The sequence below is a fragment of the Halichoeres trimaculatus genome, unplaced genomic scaffold (genome assembly GCF_033239565.1).
Source record: "Halichoeres trimaculatus isolate MK-OKI-2021-1 unplaced genomic scaffold, fHalTri1.1 fHalTri1_scaffold_16, whole genome shotgun sequence".
In the NCBI taxonomy this organism is placed as follows: Eukaryota; Metazoa; Chordata; class Actinopteri; order Labriformes; family Labridae; genus Halichoeres; species Halichoeres trimaculatus.
In genome coordinates this window covers 29,627,593-29,655,472 of record NW_027437194.1, presented here as the reverse complement: position 1 = coordinate 29,655,472, position 27,880 = coordinate 29,627,593, and the positions used below count along the sequence as shown (strand labels likewise).

The window sequence follows — 27,880 nt, the reverse complement described above, 5'->3', positions numbered from 1 at the left end:
TTAATCCATTCATTCTGTGTAAGCATGTACTGTGGATTCTTTGATCCCATCCTGCTGTTGCTAAAGTTCCTCTGGATGCTTCGCTTCTTAATTAGAACAACTGGAGGAGATCAAAGCGTCTCATTAAGTAGCAGATACAAATCCACTGTGCAGCAACACGTTCAACACACAGTGCATAACAAATGCTGATTCAATTTACTGCACTTAAACAGGAAAATAAATCATTTTAAGAACATTTCAAAGATTTTGAAGCTTGTAGTGATGGTTTGAAAAGCAGAATTCATTTCAAAAATTCACCTGTCATTGCTTTGGTACTTCCATCTGCAACAACATGTGTGTATGTGTGTGTGTCCCTGCCACTGCTGCTGGTCTATAACAGGGCCATGAGTATGTGCAATAGTGGGTTAGCTACAGTCCTCATTGCCAAAGATGCTGGTTTAACTCATAGGGCTCTAATTTCGTGGCAAAGCGTAGGGGGTGCAAGCCTGGCGCATCCCGCAAAGTGTTAATTTCGTGCAGTGCACCGCCATGCACTGCCAATTTGACAATTTGGTAGATCGTCTGCGCAGAGATGGGTGTGAGTTGACGGCGCATCAGGGGGAGGTGTCAGCAGATTCATGTTGGCGCAGTGACAATGGCGTGCCACAAAAAGTGCGCTGAAAGCTCGCCAGCTCCAACCTGGTGTATCCTCGGCGCAAAGCGGAGCGCACCCCACGCAGCTGTAATTTGGTGACAGGCGCACATGTGCGCACGTCATCAAAGCCTCAGAGGCAGGTTTCCAGAGTGTCAGGCACATTTTAATGCAATAAACAATCACAGCAATCACTATTTAATGTAACCATCTGAACCAGCATATACATTTGTATCTATATTAACTGTCCCGTCACATCTGATGTCAGATTAAAGCTGTTTGTCATAATGGAAAGTGAACCTGACGGCAGCTGGAAGTTTGATGCACATCTTACAATTAAACAATAAACAGCCTTAACATCTGATACTGAGTATATATCTGGTTCTCTCATTTCATTTAATTCAAAGAAAAGAGGGAGAGAAAAGACGCAGAAAAAAGAGACAAAATAAATGCATGTCACTCAGGATTTACCCGTGATTTCCCATATTTCTCTGTTTTAGTCTTTATTTTTAACCTGATCTAGAAAGATGGAGTACATTATTGTAAGGAGGATGAGGCGGAGACACCGGGAGAGTATACAGTATATCACCAAAGGCTCTGCTTGGCGATGACAAACCAGGAATCCGGTGGATCAAAAGTATTCTGAATGGATAATCCAGCTGTGTAACTGTCTCTTAATTTTGTACCCCTATTAATGACAAAGGAACAGATTACATCTGTCCCTGGAGCTGGCCCACACGGTGACGTGCTTCGTGTCAGAAAGGTCCCAAAAAGCGTGGCGGCTTGCCTCAGTTATTTGGGGATGCGTCCTGGGATTAGTCAGTGGAAACGCCATCAAATGTGTGCCATGCTGAGACAAACCGAACTGAATCACTTGGTGGAAACAAGCTTAAGACAGTCTATGTTCTCGGATAAGATCTTTCTTTGGGCTGCAGTACTCATCCCATGAACACAGTAATAAGAAAGACCTGACATTAACTTCAGTTGTTACATTTCTACCCTTTCCTCCTAAATCTACTTCCTTTTTCATGATCCTGCCCCCAAACCTCGTGCATTGGATTTCAAGGGGACTGATCGCTCACTTTTGACCAAATGGAAAACAGAGGGTATCACCAAAGTTATTGCTTTTCATTTTGAGTGAGACATCAATACATGTTCCAAATTTCAAGGCAATCCATCGAGCAGTTGTGACAATATTTAACTCAGAGCCACAGATGGAAAAGTGATGGAAGTGCTGGAAGAAAAATCAGAGGTTTTCCAAAAGCTTTATGATTTATTTTATAGGGAACAGCAATCTTTGAAACAGTTGTAGCAAAGTGTCAGTTTGATCAAAGTGGTGAACCATCATTCGCTGAAATCCATATCCCTGAAATGATGGATGAGCTGAGCTTGTTTCAGCGCACAGAAGTGAACACATCCTGCTTTGTTGATCTGGATATCCTCGGTTTTGGCTGGCAGTGCTTTCACCTCCACCGTGACCCTTTGGCCAAGCTGATGTCAAAGAACTCATCCATCAGCTGATTAAAGCCTCCTGTTAGGATGATTGGTCTCTTCTTTCAACTCATGACTCATTTCCTCCATTTGTGATTGGGGCAAGCAGGATAAATTGTTTGGCTTTCACTTCATGGATCAATACCTCACTGTGGGTAACATGACATCACAGTTTTTGAAGAGCCATCTGTTGGACCAACTAGAGACCCCACATCAACAATAAGGCCTAAGGGACTGGACTGACCTCTTGTATCGGCATCCTGTCCTCCTTAACTGAGACCAGACGTGTGTTTAGGTTTGGCTGAATCTGTGTGAATGTTTCACCTGCAGTTTGAAACACATGTCTCATTCAACACAGTGCCGTACACAGACTTTTTGAAGGCCAGGGGCAAGAGAGGATAAAGGCACATACAGCGGGTCTTACCTCTGAAGCGGGGACCTGGTTCCATGTGGTTTAGAGTGAACTGAAGACATGTTTATCACGTTTACACTAGTCAAGAGGGCAGTTAGGTGTCTTTTGATCCCAAGAGGGCAATTTGTTGCACATTTTGATTCCCTAATTAGCACTTTAGAGTGTATTAAAGCCCTGAGGAGGGCACTTCACCGCAGTTGGGTCACAAGTGGCCACATTGGCTGTGCATTTTGGCCTCCCAAGAGGGATTTTTAGTGCATATTTTGGCTCCAAAGAAGGCTCTTCAGACCTGGACTGTTTGGTCCACTTTAAACGGACCAGGGTTTGTTTTCCACGCTTGTGCGGACTTTTCATGCAGGTGTGAACAGACACAAACGAACCCTGGTGCGGACCAAACAACCAAACCAAGACCCACTTTTTGAGGTGGTCTCGGTCCGCTTCCAAATGAACTCTGGTGCGGTTCGTGGTTCTCCGGTGCAGGTCTGAATACAAACCAAGGTCCATCCGAACTAACTACAGGATACATGCGCCTTTTGGGCCTATAAAGCCACCGTAACCTAACCGTCTTTGGTTCATACCTGATCCTCCGTCTTCTGTTTAGCCATGCTGTTATTAGCATGTTGTGGGTCAGGACACACAGCATTGCGTCTCCTTGCTGCGCGCATTCGTCTTCGCTGTTCCAAAATCTGAAACTGTGTTGTTAAGCCTGCTTTAAAGGAGCTGCTCTTGAAACTGAAAAGGATTTTGCAGCTCTAATAAGAGCACAAACACACGTTTACCTCCATTTCCAGGTCTGTATTCTGTATGCCGCCTTTCTCAGTGCTGTCCAATAAGAGCACTGATCGTCACACACGTGGATGTTTTTACAGAATATAGTCCACTTGCAAAAAGTACAATCTGAATACGAACCGCACCAAAGGTAAAAAATAAAGTCCACTTTTGGTCCAGACCAAACAAGTGGACCAAAGGATTTTTCTGGTCTGAATACAGCCTAAGACGCATTTTTCAACAACTGGGCCATGGGGAGGGGTGACTGCTCCCGGTCTTGTGCACAAACTTTTTGAAGGACACTTTTTGCACACATTGGCTTCCAAGTGGGCTCTTAAGCAGACATTTGTCTCCCAAGAAGGCACTTTAGTACCCAGTCACACTGGCAAACCATGCAGTGTTTAGGCACACTTCAGCCCTAAAGCACGTTTGGAATGGCCAGTGTCACCGCAACCATGCCATGCTTAGGCATGATTGCGCTGCGAGGGGGCAATCGTGCTTGAGCAGGGCACAGTCTGGATGGTCAGTGTGACCATGTCCTTAGTGTGCATTTCGCTCCTAAGAAGACACTACGCTTTGTATTTGGCCCCTGAGAGGACTCTTAGGGAAGTTTTTTTTAGATTTCATAAAGACACTCTAGCACATTCTGTCTCCTAAGAGGGCTCTTCATCACATTCGTGTCCCAAGTGGCCACTTCGGCTATGTGTTTTGGCTAGGAGGCCTCTTTAGCACAAGTTGTGGCTCCAAAGGAGACTCTTTTAGATGCAATTTCAACAACTGGGCTATGAAGGGGATTGACTCCCCCCTCTTGTGCACACCACTGTTTTAATGAAAATAAGAGGATCCTTAACCCACCATGCAGTGATGGAGCAGGAAGCTTTGATGATTTTCATCCAATCATCTGCAATTCCCAGAGCAGATCGATGATGCTACGGTCATGATGATGATGACCATGAAGAAAAGGCCATAGCCATGAATCACTCAGCGTGCAGCTCTCAAACAGAAGCCTGTTGTATTCTGTCCTCTTCAGAACCAGAACAATTCCAAACCACCTCCCAGTAATGGAAAGGCTTTGTCAGTTCCCTTTTTAAAGGCCTATTTGTCTTTTCCTATTTCAGATACGGCCTCATTTTTAGCTTGGAACCACAAACCACACTCTTTCTTCATTTGTCTTGAGCAGTTGCTGTTAAAAACGTTGGTGGTTTGTCGTTTATTACAAACAGCAGTTAGGTCAGCTGGAGTTGGTTTAGATTAAACAGGGAACATTGTTTTGTGAAAGTAGTTAGTTTTCACAGACTTGTAAAATCAGTCTGCCAACACACTTTACCTGCAACAAACTCTTTTTATTGGTGTGTAACTCCATTCAAGTTGGTAGAAAAAATAAATAGCAGGACATGAAACGGGCCGTCAAACAATGAGGCACTGTCTCACCCAGTGTGAGACGTCCAGCAGAAAAGAGCCCAGCAGGACTCATTGAAGGCTCGTTATGTGTGTGCTTTGTCTCTTTGCTCAGTTATTCATGCAGCTCATGCGTGACTCACATTTACTCACTCTGCCTCTCTTGTGGTGTGTGATATCATAGTCAGTGGTTTGGTTTGATGTTTACACAACTGTACAACAGAAGGCTCCCTGGAGAACGCGTACATCCTTAGACTCCAAAAGCCGGTCTCATCAGAGGTCCCCACCCCCCGTGTTTCTCTCCAGCTCCCCTGAACGAGGTGTGTGCTGGGGTTAAACTCTGACTTTATTTGCTTCCACACACCTTTCCACCCACGCACACACCTACAGTCACCTCTCTGAACGGTTCACAGCGCTGACAGTAAGATAGATGACAGAATTTGGGGTTCTTGACGGAGTGGAACAGCGACCTTCATCCATGTGGACAAACACACGCCACAGCAGCGTACCACTGGCTAATGAAGAAGCCTATCACTGAACAGAATGTTGATTTCAGGTCGATTCTACAAAACTCCAGATTATGTTCAAATACTTAACATTCGGGTCTTTTTTGTCTCGACCTCCATCCTCTTGATTTCCTGCCGTGTTTAATAAAGGTCAGAGTGGTTCCTGCACTCTCACTGGATGTTGGTTTTAGAGGAAAACTGCCAAACACAGTGTACAGGTTTGTTGTTGGAATACAACACACATGGCTCGATAACTTACCACGTTAACATGTTCAAAGAAACCTTTTTCAACTCTTAGACAAAGGGCCAAATTCGGGTTACTAAGTTCCCTCAGCACCTTAAAATTGTTTATTGAACTGTTCCAACAGTTGTTTGAGACAGAAATTCATATCTCCCTCCAGGGTTTCTTATGTCTCCAAATACTCAGGTTTTTAGTATTTCATTAGCATTTTAATTGAACTATTTGTTTTCAACTTCATTTTCCTGAACTCTGCATTTCAGCATTTTAAACAGTAGACTACATTTAAATTTGATGTGCAATACTGTCTGTTTGTGCTGTTTGTTTTTTCATCTTGTCTTTAGTTGTTCATATCGTTTACTGCTCTATATGCTTTTATTTGCCCCTTGGGGAGAAATCAAGTCCTTTAACTGAATTGAATTTAATCTATATTCAAGAGCAGACTGTCTTACCTAAGTCTCTAATTAAGATTTAAGATTCAAGAAGCTTTATTTTCATACTTTATTGTCTTAATGTTCACACACGGATACCACAAAATTTCACTCTCAATATCCTGTTTTTAAGCTTAATAAATAACAAAGAACAGGGGTGGGTACCTTTCACATTTGAAACGATATGGTACCGATGCCCGGTACCTGGCAATAGGTACCAGTACCCAAAGGTACCAATTTTCGGTAATTTTTTGTGTTTATGTGGTAAAAAATACAAATTTGTTCAATAATATATATATATATATATATATATATATATATATATATATATATATATATATATATATATATATATATATATATATATATATATTTCAATTTAACATATTTATTCTTCAATATATCACCTTGTAATGCTGTGTTCATGTCCAGCATGGTAAATATCCTACTCTTCCACTACTTCACAGTCACAAGGATGTATTTAGGTACCTAAACATGGCACCTTTTGATTTTATGTGAATTGGTACCTGGTATTTTTGACTGGATTTGGTCGCTGCCTATTAAAGTACCTAATGCGGTACCCACCCCTATCAAAGAACAAAATATAAAGATAGCATAAAGGAGAGGTCATAAGAGCAAGTAAATGTATACACTGACTAAAGAAAAAATATAAGCAAAATAAAAATATGAAAGTACCCATAAAGTAAATTAAGGCAGCCTAATTAAGCACTGCTAAATACACAAGGCAGTTCAGTTCTTGTGCCTGAGTGTCAAGTGTTCACAGTGCTTGGGGGGTTTGTTACAGGGCATCTCTCAAGTTCAGCAGTCTGTCAGCTCCTGGGTAGAAGCTGTTCCTGAGCCTGCTGGTCTTGCTCTGGATGGTCAAAGAGTCTGTGTGCAGAATGGGTGTCCGTCCATCATGATGGACAGCTGTCCCTCTTTTTGCATCTGTTCCTGTAAATGTCTGTGGTGGTGGGTGGGCCACTTCCCACAATCCTCTGTGCAGCCTTCACCACCCTCTGCAGAGCCTTCTTCTCTGCCGTGTCACACGGTGATGGTGCTGCTGAGGATACTCGATAGAAGCTCCCCAGTTAGGCGGTGCCACAGTTTCCGCAGGAAGTAGAGCCGCTGGTGGGTTTTCTCAAAAGAAACCCCCCCCCAGACTCTGACTGATGGTTGTTGCTGATGAAACCCACTACTGCTGTGTTGTCCCTTAACTTTACTGTATGACAGCTCAGGATGGGACAACACATCCATGCCAGTTTACCCACAGACTGTAATATAAGTGAAAGCTGACTGAAATAGCTTTTTGGCTTGGTGTGTTTGTGGTTTCCTAGACTTCCAAAGCCAGTCTGAAGTGGACACTCCATGAACTGCAGATTTTAGCACTTCCACATTGCCCCAGATTGTTATACTGGAGGTTGCTGCTTGTATTTATCGTAGTGTGACCCTGACCTGATAGAATTACCAATATGAAGGAGATAAACATCTGTATTTATCTGGAATAATTATAAAGCTAGATTCAGCTGACAGTCTGATTCACCATGTCACTGGAGTGACCCTGATGCTTATGACATGAATGAGTCCAGCAGACCATCGTCCCCAGAAGAAGCTGTTGGCGACCTAACTGGGAAAACAAATAAGTTGGAAAATGAATATTGATTTCCCAGGGTGCTATTTGACTTTGACTTAAATCTGTATCTGAAATGCTGGAGTTGACTATGCTCTACCAGGATGGACCACAGTGATACTGACACCTTTTTAAAATAAAAGCTTGTTTTATTGGCAAAGTAGAAAATAAAGGTCCCTGTTAGCAAGTTGTCAGACGTAATGATGGTGTGAATAACTCAAAAATAAAATAAAACCATTTGTTCAGTTGGTGTTGCTGTTTTGTAATAAACGTTTCTACTCTATTTAGTCCTTCTGATTTAGCAGAATTAATGCCAGATGCTATTTCTGCTTTTTTGATGTTTTTAGCAAGTTTTCAGACCCCTCCAGAGACACTTTCCAAAAAAATGGACAAACCTAGCAACTTACTCTGGAGTTTGGAGACTGATATAAAAGTACGAATAGATCTTACTCTTCTCCAAGAGTTCACGCAGCAGTCCCTCCCAGCTGCAGCCAGAGCAGGCGTCTGTATGCGAATCAACTGCAAATACTCTGGTTTCTTTTGGGTCACTTTCACGGACCTGAGTCTGCATAGAAGAGGGAGGATTTTTTTTTCAACTTTAAAAACAAGAATCGATGGAAGAAAGTTTATTTTAAACATATTTACAGGATCTCACTTACGTTTTGTCCCCCCCACACACTTTTCCTCTCTTATTCAATGACCATGATTATTACATGCAAATGGCAAATTAGGTGATTACATCATTTACTGACTTTTAGCGGTTTTTTGGCACTTCTAAGACAGCCAATAGTGACTTTCCTAACTGAAAAGTTGGCAACACTGCTGAGCGGGCAGTAGAAGTCCAGAGGCCTGAAGGGCACGGTCACGCTAGCCATTCGAACCATGCACAGTTACAGAGGTCAGAGGGACGGTGCTGCACTCTCACTGCGCACTTGAGCAGTTGGGGGTTTTTGATGCCTTGCTCAAGGGTACCTGAAAGTGTTCAGGGATGAAAGCCACCACCTCCCCAGTTATCAGCCCAATTCCCAATCTTGGACTGTGCCTGGGCTTGAACCAGCAACCCTCCGATCACCAAACCAAGCCCCTACGGACTGAGCCACTGCCACCCAGGAAAGCTTCATGGGGAACACGGGCAGAAGCAAGAAGAAACATCTGTTTACAGGAAGGGTGATCTTATCAGATAGCACTGCTACATCTTTGCAGACTTTTTGGTTTATGGTAAGTTATTTTGGCCCGACACAGCCCTTTAACACCCCACTAACTGTTGAGAGGAGCAGTAGCGGCTATCATACGTCAGGGATCATTCACCAAGGATTGTTTGTCTTGAAAAAGAAGTGAACCATGCTGAAGCCCACCTCTCCAAAGCATGCCAAGCAGAGAAGTGAATCATGCTCAAGTACAGCACACTTGTGGTCAGATGGTACAGATTGCTGGTGTGGCCACGCCCTGAAATGACAGATCCTTACACCAGATCAGTTGTCACTAATATGTCCAGATGCTGTTGTCGACTGGGTTTTCTTGTTTGTTCTGTGCATTTCTCTGTCTGTGCTGACATTTCTCTCAAAGAGCCTTTCAAGTAAGAGCTCAAATACTTTTAAGATAATAAACCAATTGTTCAGTTCTTTGCTTTTTTCCGTTCCGCGGGCAAAAAAAAAGAATGAATACTGCAAACTTTAATGAAGACCACAAAAAAAAAAAAAAAAAAATCTGCCAGCCTCCTGAAAGAAAGATGTAGAAAAAGGGTTTGGAGAGAGGCAGGAGGCTTTGCTGTGTGTTCGCTCGTACTGAAAACACCCCTCTCATCTGAGGTACAAGAATCTGAGAAGACTGGAGTGTTCGACATCACTGTGTGCCACCGTTTCTGTGTCTGCATGTCTTAATAATACATGATTAAAGAGGAGCGGAGTCCCAGCCATCTGCGTCAGCCCCCTCGTGCTTTAGTTAATCACAGATTCAGAGGAAACAGACTCAACCAGGAGGACGACTTCTCTTCATATGTAGAGTTTTCCCTCTTGCTGCAGAAGCAGGAGGGAAACGTTTGCTCTTTTGAACAGCTACCTTTCTCTCTCCTTCTCCCTCTTCTTTTGGACTCTGGAGTAATCAAATTTGGCCTTTAGCGGTTCACTGCTGAAAATTTGATCCACGCCGTTCAACACCTCCATGGATTAAAGTGTCAAAGATTTGTCTGTAAATCAAGACATTTCAGGGAGGGAGCATGTGCAGCTTAATGTAGCAGGTTACTCTGTGCACTGTGTGTGTGTCTCTGTGGAGCAGGGGAAACATTTCTGCAGGGAGGCACAGTGGATATTGAACTGTGAGGCTGTCTGCCTGACATAAGGAAGTGTTATTACTTGTCATTCCAATAATACAAGTTTATCCAATATGAAAAACCTATAACAGTTCATTTTATTTCTTATTAGGCGCTTACGTTCTGCCATTTGAAAGTGGGATATTTACGCCATGTGGGCCAAGGAAGTAACAGAGGTGGATTATGGGGAAAGAAGGTGACAGTGTGCTAAACTTTTTGGAGCGCTGTATGTACATGCATGTTTGAGTGTGTGTGTGTGTCCACTATGCCCTCGCTGTACTGCAGCCCTAATGTATAATCACACTCTGGAACACCAATATTATGTCTCCCAGAGTGCAGTGCAGCCACGAGCTGACAACAGGGAAAACTGCATCATCCATATAAAACAATGCAGAGATAATATCTTTCTCTGAGTAATTTTCATGCAACAATAGCGCCATCTTTTCTCCATCAGAAGCTTTTTGTCACTCATGTCATCTTTACAGGCCTCTTAAAGTCTCAAGCCTGATAATTCTAGGTCTGCTCTAAAAATGATGAGGGTTTGTGGATGGAGTGGAGTGGCATAGGTTGTGGGACTAGAGTTTTGATGCCGCACCTTTTGTTTAAAAAAAAAATGCACGAAATGTAGTGCTATCGTCCGTGGCTTTTTGCCCCTGCCTTTCCAGAAGTCAGTGCATGCCACTGACAACATGTCTTGTGCAACTGCTGCAGACTGCTGGAGCTGAGACGCAGCAGACAGACATAACCAATGGAAGGACACACAACCAGTTTTTTTTTTTTTTTTTTCAAAAACAGAGTTTTCAGTTCATTTCTCTATAGACATGATTGACATAACTCAGTTTTGATTACTTTTGCCTATCTAATGGTCTAATGGTGGCATGGTTGACTTGACTGACAGGCTTCAAAACTCCATAACAGAAACAAATGGGTGACATCACAGTTTCCACCAAGCGGTTCAGTTCAGTTCGTCTCAGTATCACACACATTTTGTGGCATTTCATTTGACTCATCCTGGGACAGGTCCCCAAACTACTGACCGGTACTGTCCTATTTGTTGCTACCCTTCTGTTGGGGTGCCAGACATACTGATCTAACCCCAGAAGTTGGAGCTAGATTGACTTTTCGAAAGAATCATCACTAAAACAAAGCTTGACTGTTCTTTGTAACAAAGAGCCACGTGCCAATCACAAAGAAGACGAACTGCTGGATGTCTTCCATCATTGCTCTTTGTTTACTGTGTCACATTTTTCTTCTTTGTTGGATTTATTAGCAGGGTACACTGTGTTGTTCTGCTTTGGCGTCATGCTATTACGTAACTGATGCGGCTATCGGCATCCAACTCACACGCCGCCTACCAAGAAGGGCACAGTTGGCTGTGGAAACGCAAAGACAATCAGGCTTAACCGAGCCAACCGGTACCAAACTGTACTGATCCATACCAGACCACTTGGTGGAAGCGTGGCTCTGGTCCATGTATTATACAGTCTTTGATTTAAACCCATCACTTCCTAAGTGGTGGCTGAGTGCAGGTGATCTGAGCCTGGATATATTGGATAAATTAGCCATGGGTCACCTGATAAGTCATCATAACCACAAAGTCATTCTGAGCTGTCAGAAAGTTTAGCAAGGGTCGGCAACTGAGGTAGAAGACAAATAATTTCATCAGCTTTTGTCGTATTTAAGTTATAAATGGTAAGTTTTGAATTGGAGTCTAGTCTAAATGTCAAATAAAAGATGTAAAATAAATATAATAGATAAATAAATAAATAAATAAATAAATGAAAACGATTCATTGTCTCATGGCAGCTATCAGCTATCTGGGGCAAGTATTTTTCTTTTTTTTTTCCTTATCCAGCATCAGTCCATACAGCTCAAAAAGTACCCACAATTCAACTCTGGAAACTCTGAAACTTAACTTTTTTCCTTTTTGCTTTTGCCTTCTTTCTGTACTCACTGTTTCCCCACTTTCCTGAAATATTCCACTGAATTTCTCTATCTTACGTAAACCAGCCCTGTTTGAAAAGTGCATCATATTCCCTTGCCTTGTGCTGCCTCAGACCTGACAAAGACAGATTTTTCTGATTGATGCTCTCTCTGTGGTTTCCGCACCAACTGGTGAGCAGAAATAGCTTGTTGTGAAAAGGTCCACTCATTTGCATCTCAGTTGAGGCGCAGAGTCAGTCTTGTGGATAAGCAGACCCGAGCTGATGCAACATCCTTGTTTTTCTGTTCTGGACCCTATCCAGGACAAAAAACATTTATATTTAGGAGTAGCGGTGCAGTAGAGTGAAAATTTTCTGCTGAAGGGACAGGGTTCAAGCATTAGCAAGCTGGTTTTTGGGCAAGATGCAGAATTTTAAGCAGTTTTACTCAGTATGTGTGCTGTGACCGCCCTGCAGATGCAGACATGTGAGTGTGGAAATGTTATGACAGGGATCAACATTACTTCATAGCTTTTTCTGTCAGATAGATCCTGCCAAACTGTTCAGTATGCCGACATACCATTCAACCAGTCAGAAGTGGGCCAGGTGGCTTTTGAACTTTAAAATGCTTTGCTAGAAGCTGTAGCTCAGCATAAGCTGCAGCAGAATCCCAGTGCCTTTGACCCAGACCACGCACGCTAAACACAACATGTCAACTGTGTCAGCAGAAGAGTCTGAAGCTGCTCAGCTGTTTGTTCCAGACAGTCTACTGTAGAGTAAAACACCTTTCAATCATTCATTTCTGTAACTCTATGTCCTCTGAGCGCTTTGACCTCAAAAGCACCAGATGTGTGGTGTCATACTGACAGAGACGCTGCACCATAACCCTGACAGGCTTCCAAGCCAGCTTTCAACTGTCTGCTGTGAGCACAATCCAAAGCACATCATCATCTAAACCATGACAACTGGCCACTTGGAGGTTGATGTTAACAATGATGCCTTTATATGACCTACAACATCAAGCAAGACCTTCAACTACTTGACTGACAGTTCATATATTACTGTTTTGAACGCTAAAGGTCGGTGTCAAACTGACTATCAACATAAAGCTGAAGGCGGTCTTTCTTTTACTTGTTATATGGCAAATATTCAGAGAGTGATGCATTACACTAAAAGAAAATAAAAATATTTTTCATCAAAAACGATGTCCTAACATAGACACAGATTTAAAAAATCAGAAATACTTTATTAATCCCAGGGGGAAATGTGGTGTCACCATTGCTCTTTACATAGTACAGGAGTTGGAAAATAAGTAAAAGAGTGGTAAAATAAAGTAAGTGATAAAGCAGCACTAAGTACAATAATTTAGTGATAAATAATAAACCAGATAAAAAGATTTAAAAAAAATGTTTACATTAAAGAGGTTATACAGGGTAGGATGTGTAGTGTTTAACAGATATTGCACTCAGTGAGCAGTATTAAACAGAATTTCTGAACTGTATTAAACAGAGTATTGCACTTGGCATCTTGAGGTTAAACAGATGCTGCACATGGTGAACTGTAGACAGATATTACATAATAAGAACAGAAATTAACTGAAATTAGACAGATATTGCACTTTGTGTACTGAAAATTAAACAGATACTGCGCTTAGGGAAATGTATTAGATAAGTATTGTGTAAATGAACTGTTTTAAATAGATACTGCACTTGAAAAAAAGGAAAAAGAAAAAGAGAAAAAAAGGGTAGTTTACACTCATTAATGCATTCCTCAGACCAACTCTCTCCTATGCCGCTGAAACACTAGTCCATACCTTTCAAACCTCTGGACTGGACTACTCCAACAGCACCCTTTATGGTCTTCCCTCCACTGACCTCCAAAAACTTCAATATGTTCAAAAGTCAGCCGCCCGGTTTCTCACCCAATCCCACCCCAGAGCCAGCCATTCAGCTCTTTCACTGCCTTCATGCACCACATCCATTTCAAGATCCTCCTCTTGACCTACAGAGCCCCCAATAACCTCCACCCCTCATACCCCCCTCCCCTCCCCATCTCACCTCATTTAGAAATCCCCTAAAACCCCAGTTTGAAGAAACAATGACTTTTACTGCCTCCTCTGCCGTTGTGCACTTTATTTAAATTTTCTAGTTCATCTTTTATTATCATTATTATGAATAATAACTTATAAACTTTGAATATAGTTCCTGGTCCAGAACAAGTTTGTATCCTTTTTTTCTGTTTTTATTTATTTGCTCATTCGTTTTTGTTTTGTTTTGTTTTTGTTTTGTTTTTTAATCTAATTAAATTCTACCTCAGAGCCTGGCATCAATCCCCAGCCCTCAGTCACGAACAGCCCCTAAACTAAATCCTGTACTACATTACCATGAGTGTGACCATACACTCAGCTCCGGAGACGATAAATGATACAGGGTTCACGAGAACGAGACTAAACATTATAATTGTACTTTTTGAGAATTTTAAAATGACAAACTGTTTTTTGAACAGAGTCAGAAACAATGCAGGTGCATCTTGAAATGTTTTATAGCTTGCTTCTATATATGACCAAATCATGAGCTTTAACTGTTAAACTGCTTTCAACAAATAAAATAAAATTTTCCTTTTTTTCAGTGCAAGCTAGATGTGTAAAACTGTAACTTAAGTACTTTTCTGTTGATACACCTTTGTTTTATGTCTCTAGTTATTGTCGTGCCTCTGGTGCTTGACTCTGGAAGTTCAGGTGTAAAGGCGTCTGTCAGTGTTGTCCAGCCTTCAACAGTTTTTATCACAGGTGCAATGGTGTTTAGTAGCTAGCTGCAGAGGTTTCTGTATATGCTTTAGTGTAGTTCCTCTCAGCCACAATATACGATACTGTTTTCTTATGCTGCTTACAAATTGTCTGTCTCACTCAGTTCATTATTTCCACTGGGTCCCAAAACACTGCCACACTAACGATCTTAAAGTGTTGGAGACATCTTCAATGCATTCTGACTGCACGTTAGACTGCTCCTCATTTTCTCCTTCTCGTCAGTTTCTGGCAAACGAGATGTCGCAAAGGTACATTACTGCCCCCAACAGGTCACAAACAAAAAATTGAGTGGCTCTCAGTCTGATATGCCAAGATGTCTATAATGATAGGCTTCAGCTTTTCACTGAAACAAGAAATATCATCACGATGTAATCTTGTGCCTCACAGGAACATGCATTACACTGTATCATCGTAGACAGATTATATATGTAATCCCTGGAAATTGAAATTGCAGCAACAGTAGAAACAAAACCGCAGTCTTTTGAATATCCAGGCAAAAGTTCTGATTCCTTTTCCCTGACAGTGTGATTTTTTGTCCTCCAGTTTTTAGTATGACCCATTTCTTTCACATAAAATCATTTTTCTCAGCTCACGACATTATCAGTCTTTTCAGGAGCAGTTTTTCTTCTCTCATTAAGCTGGATGACACTTAAGGTCACCTGTATTTTAATAGCTTTCTGTGTTTATTACGTGAAAGCAGTATGTGGGTACGGTTGTGTAAGTCAAGTCAATTTTATTCATGTAGCACATTTTAAAAACTATCAGTGTTGACTTGAAGTGCTTCACAAGGTAAAGGGCAGAAAAAACATCAGTAAATAACAAACTGATGATAAATGGTAAAAAATCAGTCGAGATGTTAATGTTTTCTATAAAAGATGATTTAAAACAACCAGTGGTGGGTGCAGTGGTGAGCTTATCCATCACTGGTGAGTTGACCAGAGCTCCTGCTGGAGTAAAAACATGGAGATGATAAGCTAGGTCAGACAACGCCAATCCAAAGATCTTTGCATGCTGAGAAAAGTTTAAAAATCAATTCTGTCACCAACTGGGAGCCAATCAGAGGAGAGGAGCTCAGGTGCGATGTGGTTTCTCTTTTTCTTACCAGTCAGGAGGCAAGCAGCAGCGTTTTGGACAAGCTGCATTTTCCCCATGTGGTCCTGAGGGAACAGCTGGCTTATTATTGATCTGTGTCAGTTACCTGGGCTGAGTCCTGATCAAAAAACTATTAAAAGTCTTTTCAGAGTGGCTCTCACATCTTGGAGTGTTGGGGCAGGGACATGAGCAGGGGTGAAAAAAAGCAAAATAAATAGACAAACAAAAAAAGTCTCACTATGACAAAAATAAATTTCCAGTTGTATTTGAGTTACACTGGGTTCCTTTGTTTCACCTCATGATGAGCATTTGGACAGGTACCCATTGATTCTTATGTTGGGTTTCATTTCTGGTTGGATCATGTTTCATCAAACTTCGTCTTTGACTTCTACTAGGACTTGTCAGTTTCAGGGTCATTATGTTTGCATGAATGTTTAAACATTTTGTAAACCAATGTTGTTTAAGTTGCTGTATAATGTGAGATAAGTTGCTCATTTCGTAAATGTCCAGTTTATTTTGAGTAATAACAGCTAAATCAGCTCATTTGAAGAGGGCTACGGGGTTTAACTGTTGCTTGGTGTTTCAGTCCCAGTGACTGTTTTCACAGCAGAAATATTACAGTTTTAAATCAGTAAAAATGGACACAGATTCATTTTTAAATCAATACTTTGGTGTTAAATTGTTGATTCTGTTGAATTTACTGAATGAGACAAGTGACAGTCCTGCTCATCCTGTTGTTGGTGTTGTAATCCGCTAAAACAACCTGATCCTGCTTATTTAGAAACTGTTACAAACTGTTATTACAGTGACACAGTTATAATATGTTTCACCAATCTTTTAACAGCCCAAGATGGTGTTATCAAGTATCAAACAAGAAGAACTAATCCAGAGTGATCAGGATATGTGATAAAAATAGATGAGTCAGACTTACTCGTCTTACTTTGAAATGCATGTTGCGGTTGTGGATGCTGAATCTTTAGGAAATAAATCAGCATCTTCCTGTCAATGGTTTGTGTGAACCTCAGTGTAAATCACACAGGAGTGAGAAATACATTAAGTTAAATTCACACAGCATGATTAAGAGTCTGTTTCAGGCTTCTTGCCAGTGTTGCTGTGATGCAGCTGTATGGTGTGTATGTTTATGGTTTACAGTCACACAGATGTTTTTGGGTTTGTCATGTAACTACTGTGTCACTCTGGTCTGACACCTAGTCGGTGTAGCTTTTATTGGCTGTAGCTATAGGAGGGATAGGTAGATCATGATAACAAGCGATTTTAAAATACAACCAACAATTCAAAACATGGCTAATATTTACGTGAAGTAGCAAAGGATTGGATATATGATAAAAAATACCGATATCATGGGAATTTGGTTTCAATTGAGGTTCCCGTTTGTCTTCGTTTCAAGGGCTGTGAAGCTCTTCCCTTCACCTAAAAGACAATTAGGATACCACTTTACTAGACATAGCCTTGCAAACTCAAAGGCTGAAGGGTAAAACCAGAGCTAAAGGGTAGAATTGAGATTGGCCCTTGATGTAGCTTCCTTTGTCCCATTTGTGTTTTTGTTGTTAGCAAACAACAATTCAATCAGCCATCAATTAAATCAGTGGAGAAGTTACCTACATCCTGACCTATCTTTAGTTGGAACATACACAAAATCTATATGTCACAAAGCCTCACAGCAGGTGTTTTTATAATCGTGACAGGAAATGACCTAGTGTGGATTAAATCATGTTTATGACTGTGCTCTATTTAAGTGTCCATGTAAGCCCTGAGTATGCACAGCAGGGGACTGTGTGTGAGATTGTGCTGACACTGAGTCATTCTAAGAATCATTGGTACAAATGGTTTCACTCAGACAGTGAGCTCCCACTGATCCTCACTCTGCACACATGCAACAACACACACACACCATCCACACACCATTCTCACACTGTAAACCCCAACAGGTGTCAGTCCCTGTCAGCAGCTCTGAGACACTCTGAGTCTCTAAAATGCCCTGGGGGATGACTTGTGATCTCTCATGTCATCTGTTTCTCTTCTAGGACTGGCTGAGCAAGTTCGGCTACCTCCCGCCCCCTGACCCCGTGACCGGCCAGCTCCAGACCAAGGAAGCCCTGACCAAGGCCATCAAAGCCATGCAGAAGTTTGGAGGGCTGAAGGAGACCGGAGTCTTTGGTATGTGGAAAGAGGGGACACTTCTGATAGATGATGTGTTTGTGTTAGTCGTCTTTGGGTGCACTGGATGGATGGATTTGTGTCACAGATCAGATAATTTGTCTGATTGGACTGAAAACAATCACAGAGCTTAGATGAAACTTCTGCTTCTCACATAACCATGGCTAGAGCTCAGCAATTCAAAGCACAAAACCTCACCGTAACAAATCTTCACATCATCAAAACTCCAGTAATGAAAACAGGCAGTCAGATGGACCTGAACTCCTTTTTTTTTTCAGAAATGCATCAATGTTCAAGTACAATAGCTGCATCATTTCATTCACTGTATTTTACACTCCCTAAATTAGTTCATCAAATTAGGACTAATCTTCCTCTGAGAATTAAAATATATCAAACACATAAACAAGTTTTCTTTACAAATTAGCTTTAACAGGGTTGAATATCTAACATTATATATGGTATGTATTTGGCAGATGTGCAGCTCCTGTAACGTGTGTTATGTGAAGCTTGACTAAAGAACAAATAGGGGGCGTGCACTTTGTGCTACATCTTTAGCTTTTGGTCCGAACACCATACTGTTTGATCTAGTTTGTGTCACCCCTAATTCACACATAAAGCGTGGGCGCTGCACACTAGGCTCTGCATCGTGATCACCAATGGCTGTCTGCAACTGTTTCGCTCCACGTCTATTTTTGCTGGAGTGCGCTGCAGAAACGCTAAATCTCTGCAAAGTAGTTTGTACCAAACAGGACAACAAACATCAAAACTATCAGAATATCCAGTCATTCCAAAATAAGGCTCCATGTTCTGGCTCCCCATCATAAATCTCATCCTTGTTTATCGAAACTATGTCACTGACACATGGTCAGAAGTCATCAGCAGGCTGATGGACCTGAACTTGACAGAGTCACATTAAGGCTTGATGAGGAGCTCACCTTTAAACATCATGTCAACACTAACTTCCCAGCTGTGAAGCGAGTTGTCTTCCTTCACAGAAATAAATCCTGTTTTCAAAAATAAAGTCATAAAAAGATTGTGGAAACCACGTTCCTACTTGTTCTGAGTTACCATGATATAAAATACAGACATGCTGCAGTATCAACACTCATTATTGATTCCTGTATGAGAAGGTTGGTTGTCTCTTCACCAAAGGAACAAACATTTGTTTTTATACATTTTTACTGGAAAACCACCACCCTACCTCTCAAACCTGTTGCAGTTTTCTGAAGGGTCCCACATGACTCGTTCATCTGATCCCCTTAATCTTAAAGTCCCTCAAGTCTACACTGAATCTAGCAAATCAGCATTTTTATTCGAGGCCCCTTATTCTTGGAATACACTCCAACAAACTCTAAAAATAACAGCCTTCCTCTCTCTTACAGAGTTTAAGACTTTGTTTACTGATCAATGTTTCTCTGTAGCTGTTTTAAACGATTCTTTCATGTCTGTGTTTGTTTTATTGGTGTTTTTATTATTTGTTCATACAATTCCTGAAATCTTGACGACATTGAAAATGAGGGTAATCTCAATGTCTTTTTTGAGAATAATTAAAAGTTTGAATAAATGAATGAATAAAAGAATGAAACAGGCCAGCAAGAGCCCAGACCTGAACTTGACTGAAGACCTGTGGGCTGATCTGAGGAGAGGGGGCCCTCTCAATCTGACAGATTTGGAGCATTTTTGCAAAGAAAAGTGATCAAATATCACCAAGTAAAGGTGTCCTGTGCTAATAGACACCTCCCTTAAAGACTGTAAGCTAGTGATCTAAAAGGTTTTATCTTGATCTTATTGTTTTGCACCACAAAAACCTTCCATTACAACAGTAGCGTGTAGAAGCCTTATATCCGCTGTACATGGAGACTGATTTTTTTTCACAGAAGCTCTATGTGTGAACGTACAGGGCTGTAAATATACTTACATATACATACATTTTTAAACCATCCACACAGAACATGTATTCCAATCTGTTTGGAGATCCATGGCACCATGGAATAGAACACAGAGTGGGGTATTTGTGACAGTATAATTTAACCCAAGTGACAAAAGCACCGGCTCTGGCTTTAGAAACAGTCTCTGACTCGAATCAGAGTCTACGCTCATGTTGACTGTACTTAGTTTTGAAGAACTGTATTGAATCGTATATCAGTCTACACACCTTCAGAGAGCATGTAAACATAAATCATACTCTTTGTCATACCAACACACAGTGCAGTGACAGCGCTGCACACTTTGTGATTGATGATGGCCCATAACACAGTTAGAGTGTATTGATTTGTAGACCTTCAACTCTTCCCTCTTACATACGGTATGAACTGTCACTTATACACTCAGGACAATTCTCTGCTACAAACAGCAGCATCCTTTATCACACACACACAACACCACTACAATCACAGTAACTGTTGCGAACAATGGGAAGAGGATACTGTGTGTGAATGGGATGGAGAGAGCACAGTAGTGGGTGTGTGTGAGCCAGTTTGATTTATGGTGCAAACGGTAATGTGTTGTAGAGTGTGATTGTGCATGTAAGTGGGTTTTTGCACACAGCATGTTTGATTTATAGCCCAGGAGGGTGCTCACACCCCCCTCTACATGCACTTTATGTATTCATATGAGCACAGAGCGTATAAATTACAGCCGCTGAAACACACGTTTGTAAACAGATGTTGAACCTTAGTGGTTCATATCATCCACTGTGGAGGTTTATTTACAGGGAGATGATGTCAGGCACAATCTGAACTGTGTGATATCCTACAAGTAAATGGAACAGATCCCAAAATCCACCATTTGGCTCTTTTCAGGGTTTTGCGGTCATGGTTTTCAGATTGGTTCTGTGTTCACTGTTGTTGCTTTTAACACCTCAAAATACCATATATCCCAATACTCCACAGTTAACAGCTGTTTTTTTTATCAGTTTTGTCACATATAGTCATGTAAAACCTGGAGAATAAAAAGTTTGCCTTTTGAAACACCATTAAAGCTGTTGCCAGTTCCTCAGTGAGGAAAGTTGCTATTGGCTGATACAGAAGTCACATAAACTCACTAAATGATGTCACCACCTAATATGAAGTCATATGCATGTAAACATCCTGGACACTGTAGAAGAGAGGAATAACATGGCAGATACAGAAAGCATGTGGAAAAAAAACACCATGAATATGTTTAGAACTACAAATGAACTTTCTTTTGGCGATTCTTGATTTTTTTGTCTTAATATCAACCCTCTTCCTTTTGCATCAATGCGCAGTTGTACAATTTATTTAAATGCAGTCGTCTGCTCTGGCAGGAGGTGACTTCTGCGAGTGATGCCTAAAAAACACCAAGGGCTCTAATTTCGTGGCGCAGCACAGGAGGCACAAGCCTGGCGCAGCCTGCGCAGTGCTAATTTCGTGCGGCGAACCACCGTGCGCTGCCAATTGGACAATTTGGTAGACCGTCTGCGCAGAGATGGGTGTGATGGCGCGCCAGGGGGAGTTGACGGCGCACCAGGAGGAGGTGTCAGCACATTCATGTTGGCGCAGTGACAATTTCGTGCCAAAAAAGTGCGCTGAAAGCTCGCCAGCTCCAACCTGGTCTATCCTCGGCGCAAGGCGGAGCGCACCCCACGCAGCTGTAATTTGGTGACAGGCGCACATGTGCGCACATGTCAACAAAGCCTCAGAGGCAGGTTTCCAGAGTGTCAGGCACATTTTAATGCAGTAAACAATCACAGCAATCACTATTTAATGGAACTGTCTGAACCAGCATATACATTTATATCTACATTAACTGTCCCGTCACATCTGATGTCAGATTAAAGCCGTTTGTCATAATGGAAAGTTAACCTGACAGCAGCTGGAAGTTTGATGCACATCTTACATTAAACAATAAACAGCCTTAACATCTGATACTGAGTATATATCTGGTTCTCTCATTTCATTTAATTCAAAGAAAAGAGGGAGAGAAAAGACGAAGAAAAAACAGACAAAATAAATGTATGTCACTCAGGATTTACCCGTGATTTCCCATATTTCTCTGTTTTAGTCTTTATTTTAAACGTGATCTAAAAAGATGGAGTACATTATTGTAAGGAGGATGAGGTGGAGACACTGGGAGAGTATACAGTATATCACCAAAGGTTCTGCTATTTGGCGATGACAAACCAGGAGTGCAGGTGGATCAAAAGTATTCTGAATGGATAAGCCAGCTGTGTAACTGTCTCTTCATTTTTTACTCCGGATAAAGACAAAGGAACAGATTAAATCTGTCCCGGGAGCTGGCCCACAAGGTGATGCGCTTCGTGTCCTCCGATGCGCTCCGCTGTCCATTCTCCTGCTGCAGGCACAGCGGCTCTGACCATCTCCGCTACCAGCACTGTTTCTGCTGGGCTGGGGATCACTCAGACCAATCAGACGCTGCGCCTGGGCTACAGGGCATTTAAAGGCGAGGAGAGGCGCTTATTTGATTGGTGAAAACAGCGCTCGGCTGTGTTAAACCCACTCACGGCTTTTCTATTCCCTCTCTGCCATTTGCACGGAGGGAAGCGTGGACGCATCTGTGCTCATCTGCGCCTGGACTGCGCCTCTCTTGGCACTGCAGGAAACTTGCAAAGTGCGCCGGTCACGCCCTGTGCGCACGGCGAAGGCCGGCGCAGGGCAGGTGCGCCTGCGCCTGCGCCTGGTCTACGAAATTAGAGCCCCAAATGTGTCAGCAGTCTATCTCTGTTCTGTTACGGCAAATAGATTAAATAGGTTTCATTAAAAATCAATGTGTCAACTCACACTGGATCTGTTCCGTTTCAGTCTGTCTGTGTGGCTGGTTCCTCATGTTGCAGGTAATACACAGCCATCTTGTTTTTGACGGATGTGACGCATGAATTCAGCACAGGGAAGATCAAGCGCAGTCAAGACGCATCACGGCGGAGTCGCAATACAGGCGTATCTCTTGTATTTCAGGGGTGAGGAGGACTGTTAGTCTGTGTTTCAGATAGGGGAGGGGCCAATGGCAGCAGCTGCTGCGCAAAAATGGGACGCTTGGAGTAATATCAAGCATGCTTTCATGTCAGAGTCTCAAAACTCCATAAAAGTTGCTAAATTTTTCACTAGTCGCCTTAAAAAAAATTACCATAGGCGTCTGAAAAGTCATTAAATGTAGCAGCAAACTCTCTGAGTTGGCAACATTTTTACCGCTGTCCTCAGAGGTCACACTGAATCTAAAGTGCTCCCAATTAGCAGAACAACACAACGCCACACAGAACCTCTGAGGGCGCCGTCACACTGGCCATCCAAACTCAAGTACTCAAGCTGGTACAGCCAGCGGTCACACTTCTCCAATATAATCCAGACGTTCGCAGGTATCACATACGCGCATGGCTCGCCTACATCATCATGAAGTGTCTGTTTACATGAAGCACAGTCTCATCAGAGTCAGCACAATGACACACAGAGAGCACTGCTACAACTTTGGAAACTTTTTGTCTTATGTTGAGTTTGGTCAGACAGCCCTCTAACGCCCCTGCTTTGTTTAAAATGATTGTTGAGAGGAGCGGTTGCAGCGATCATATGCCTTGGATCATACCCACTGTCAACGTGCGTGTGCTCGTGCATGAAGTGGATGAACTGTGCTGAAGCCCACTTCTCTGAAGCGTGACAAAGCAGAGAAGTGAATCGTGCTCAAGCACAGCACACTTGTGTTGGAGCGTGGTGAAGCACAGGACGGTTTGCCTGTGGGCCCTTACTCTGTCTTCTCCACTTGCCATGTACACAACACACGCCTCCCTCCACGCCTTTCTTTCTATACTCCTTCGCCTTGTGTTATGCATGCATATGATCGGAACAACACACGCTCCAAACTGAAAAAATTGAAAAAAATAAAAAACATGAACTGAACAACAACACAACCAGGTCAGGTGAACCAGAGGGTTAGGTTTTTTTCATAAACCTTCCATCTCTAGTCACAAGGTAACTCTGTAAACCTGCTGTCATGAAGCTACATAATTAAAATCTTATTTACTCTGTTTTCTCATCATTTTTTCCTAATTAATCTCCTTCCATTGATCCCTATAAAGTCATGTATTCTCTCCTCCAACAGACCAAGCCACGCTGGGTTTAATGAAAACACCCAGATGTTCTCTGCCAGATGTGTCTGAAGGAGAGGGGACAACGGGCCGCAGGAAACGAGGCTTAAACCCTCAGAACAAGTGGGATAAGAGGCATCTGTCCTGGAGGTAGGGGAAATCAAATTCACGCTTCACTCAGATAGGCTTAGACACATGCACACACACTCACAAACACAGTCACACACACACACACAAATATATTCAGGAATCAGCATAATGATTGCTCATAATTTATACCTGAAGTGCTGCTTGCTGCTGAAGGGTGCTTCACATGATGAGGCCATTGAGCCAGTGGACTCAGAGCGAGTTCTCATCCTGATGGCTGCGCTGTGCGGCAGGAAGAGGCGGCGTGCTGTTCCTTGGAATCAAAAGCTATTAATTGCTTACTGTGCTCATTTAAGGCCATAAAATATCAAGTGGCTGTTTTCAGGCAAACACTAAATGCTACCAGTCTACTCCCCTCAGAGTTGATATTTACTTCTTAATAAAATGATTATGTCTGTCTCATCACATGATTTACTTTTTATTTTTTTGACAGGAATATTTTGCAAACTTTCTTAAAAGGTAATGCCTGGACTGAAAAGAAAAGGTGTGCAATATCCCCCGCTAAGAAAAGAGAAGCAAGTCAACATCCACAGCTGGGAACATGTATTATTTATTCTACTGAGCTGTTTGGAACAGACAATGGGCAGAAATATTTGTCAGTAAAAACTACCCATAATATCAACATTTGAATGTGAGTAGTACAATTTATAAATGGCCTTACTCTGCTTTCAATTTCATTAATAATTGTGTCTTTTGCACACACAGGTTAGATTAAGTCTGACTAGTTCACATAGGGATCTGAAACAGGACACATTTAAGAAGTAAACTACACAACAAATGGAAAGGATCAGTAAGTGGAGCACTATGGGCCTGTTTCCACTAGCACCACTTTTCTGATTTTCACCTTGATATTCTCTCAAGTATGAAGATGGGACACACCTTTATTGTCCCACAACAGGGAAATTTACATTGTTACAGCAGCAAATATAAAAAATGTATAGTGAAAAGCATTACAATAAGAATACATTGAATACTAGAAGGATCCAGTAAGAAAAACACATATACATGTACATATCAAGCATAACATAAAGGTAAGTAGTCTTCTGAAAGGGGTGTGACATGTTGTTCATCAGAGACAGCGGCTCTGCCATAATGCCAGAGTATTGGAGATAGATCTTACATTCCCATAACAATGGATGGAGGGACAGGTTGATGTCATTGTTCTTAGCTCACACCGTAGTACCAGCACCTCATCCTCACCTCCTTCTCCTCAGTCTGCGGGAAACATCAGGCGTAGCACCAGTTAGCGCTGACATGCAACAGGCTTCTAAAAGTTCATCTCATATGTTAACAATGCCACCATGGTTACCACTGCAGATGTAACTAGTTTGCCATTTATTGCCAACAAATTAGCCATGAAAAGTAGTGACAGGCCTCAAATGCAAAGATGAGGGAAAAGAAAGTGAAAAGAAAGAAAAAAAAAGGGATACGGAAGAAAGAGCTGCTGCAACTGGTAGCCAATTGAGCTGTGCCAATAATCAAACTATTTTCAGCAATGAGTGTTCATGCTGGAGATATGTGTGCGTAGGACTCTTAAGTGCTGAATATATCACTGTTAGTGGACACAGGCCCTAAAGCTAAAAGAGTGAAGTTAGTCTGAGTGACCCTCAACATGGAAAACTTTGTTATGGGTTCAATATGGCTCAGAGCACCAGTAGTTTATGAAAGCACTGTTTTGGTTAATTATGGAGGAACATCAAGCCCGACTTTGAAATCTCATTCATAGAAGCTGTTCCTGGTGCTGTGTCAGAGGAATTTTAAATGATTCAAGGTGCTTGTGAAACCTCGTCCCAACAAAAGGAGTGTTTTAGGTCCTCCCAAACACAAAGTGGTTATTGACAGAGTCATTCTGCAGTTTATACTGTACATGACTAAATAACATGGTCATTTTAAGCGCAGCTGGACCATCTGTCAGGGACACAGCTTAGTGTTTAAAAGCAGAGAGGAGGAGGAGAAACATATGGTTAGCCTGATGTAGCTTCTCACACGCTACTACGAAGTGAAGGAGAAGATCACAGCTGGTGTGACGGTCACTTTGTGAGCTACGTGTGAACACATTTTGGAAAAAAAAAAAGAAAAAGTCCTAAAAATTAATTCATAACACACACAGGGTAGAAGGACATAGACACAGAAACATGGAGCCTGGGTTTCTCTCAGCACTCTGTCTCTCCCTTATGGAGAGCTGTTTGTAAAGGCTAAGTGCTGCTCAGTGCGTCAGTAACCACACACTCTGTATGAAAAGCTGAGTAACCTTCTGTTAAAAACTTCCCACTTCTACCACCAGATTTTAACCAGCTGCAGGAGCAGAACTAAAAGTTTTAATAACTGTAACATTCATTCATTCATTCATTCATTCATTCATTCATTCATTCATTTTTTGAACGGCTTATTCTGTTTAGGGTTGGGGGTGGCTGGAGCCTATCCCAGCTGTCATTGGACGAGAGGCCGGGTACACCCTGGACTGGTCACAAGTCAATCACAAGGCTGACACAGAGACAGACAACCATTCACGCACACACTCACACCTACAGACAATTTAGAGTGAATAACATTAACATTTTAATGCTAATTAAAAATGGGGCTTAGTACAGTCACAGCTCTGGTGCATCTCTAAACAGCTTTAATGGGACTATTTCTAAGTTTTTGATCCTTTCGAAAAGTTTTCAGTTGTATTTTGATGACACATCTGGGCAATAACTACAAAATGAAACTATAAAATCAAGAGAAAAGATCTTTGTTTGTTTAGTGCCTTTTCTTTCCCATCTCTGTAGCTCCCAAAACTTCCCCTCTCTCGTAGCAACCATATCATTTTTGTGATTGGCTGAAGTGGTGCACTTTCGACCAAAAGGAATGGAGTGTCACATTTTTCAGTTGTTTGCTTTTTCTTTTTCTTTCTTTCCTTTTTTTTTTTTTGCCAGCACTTGTGGCTTGTTAGCACAGAATAACTTGTTATTATTGTTTCATCCTGCACCAAAAGTGTCTATAATTTTTTACAACTCAAAATGAGAATGAGAATGAGAAAAGCCTTTATTTGCAGAGTATCTTCAAGAATACAAGGAATTTGACTATGGTTTAAACTGCACTCTCTCCAAACAATTATTGTGAGTTAACACTAAATAATAACAAAATAGAAAAAATAGAGCTTAAGCAGTAAGAAAATTAAAAAAATAAATAATAATAATAATAATAATAATAATAATAATAATAATAATAATAATAATAATAATAATAATTATTATTATTATTATTATTATTATTATTATTATTTGCCGACGGCCTAGGGGAAGAAACTGTTCCTGTGATTGGATGTCCTGACACACAGAGCTCTGTAACACCAGCCAGAGGGGAACAGTGCAGTAACTCTGGATTACTTGGCCTATCTGCATAATTTGAAAAACTGGTAAATAGTTTAAAATCTGCACTTTCAAAATAAGTAAAAAGTGCAAACTGAACTGTCCTGGACTTTTTATTATACCACTGATGTTGATATTTCTATCGAGTGCAGACAAACTGGATCCAGAGCTCCAGCACACTTCAGCTCTGCAGCACAGTAAGGGATGGATTTCATCCTCTGCATGTTCACTGAGTATCAACTTGAGTGGCTTTTCTGTCAATGTCCTATGGAAAAGAATTCACTCAGCTTTCTAGCTTGTCCTTTGCAGCATGTGTCAATGAAATATTTTCGCACAAAAATAACACAAACATTTTTAAATCTCAATTTTGGTTAAGCCGGTGATACACACTGAATTAATGTTTTGCGATTTACCACCAAGCCTGACATTTTACACCTTCTGCATCTAACAGCTTCAGAATTTATAAAACCCAGTTATGCTTTAGGAAAATTTGTGGAAAAACTGCAGGTTTGAA

At 41.5% G+C, this 27,880-nt stretch overlaps 1 protein-coding gene across 1 annotated transcript in view; it reads left to right on the top strand.

Annotated features, from left to right (window-relative positions):
* LOC141805861 (matrix metalloproteinase-17-like) overlaps nt 1-27,880 on the top strand; it is a 182,392-nt gene that overhangs the window by 82,898 nt on the left and 71,614 nt on the right. The window contains exons 2-3 of the mRNA XM_074691070.1: nt 17,679-17,811; nt 23,881-24,016. Coding sequence (XP_074547171.1) covers nt 17,679-17,811; nt 23,881-24,016 — 269 coding nt within the window. The remainder of the gene's footprint in view (nt 1-17,678; nt 17,812-23,880; nt 24,017-27,880) is intronic.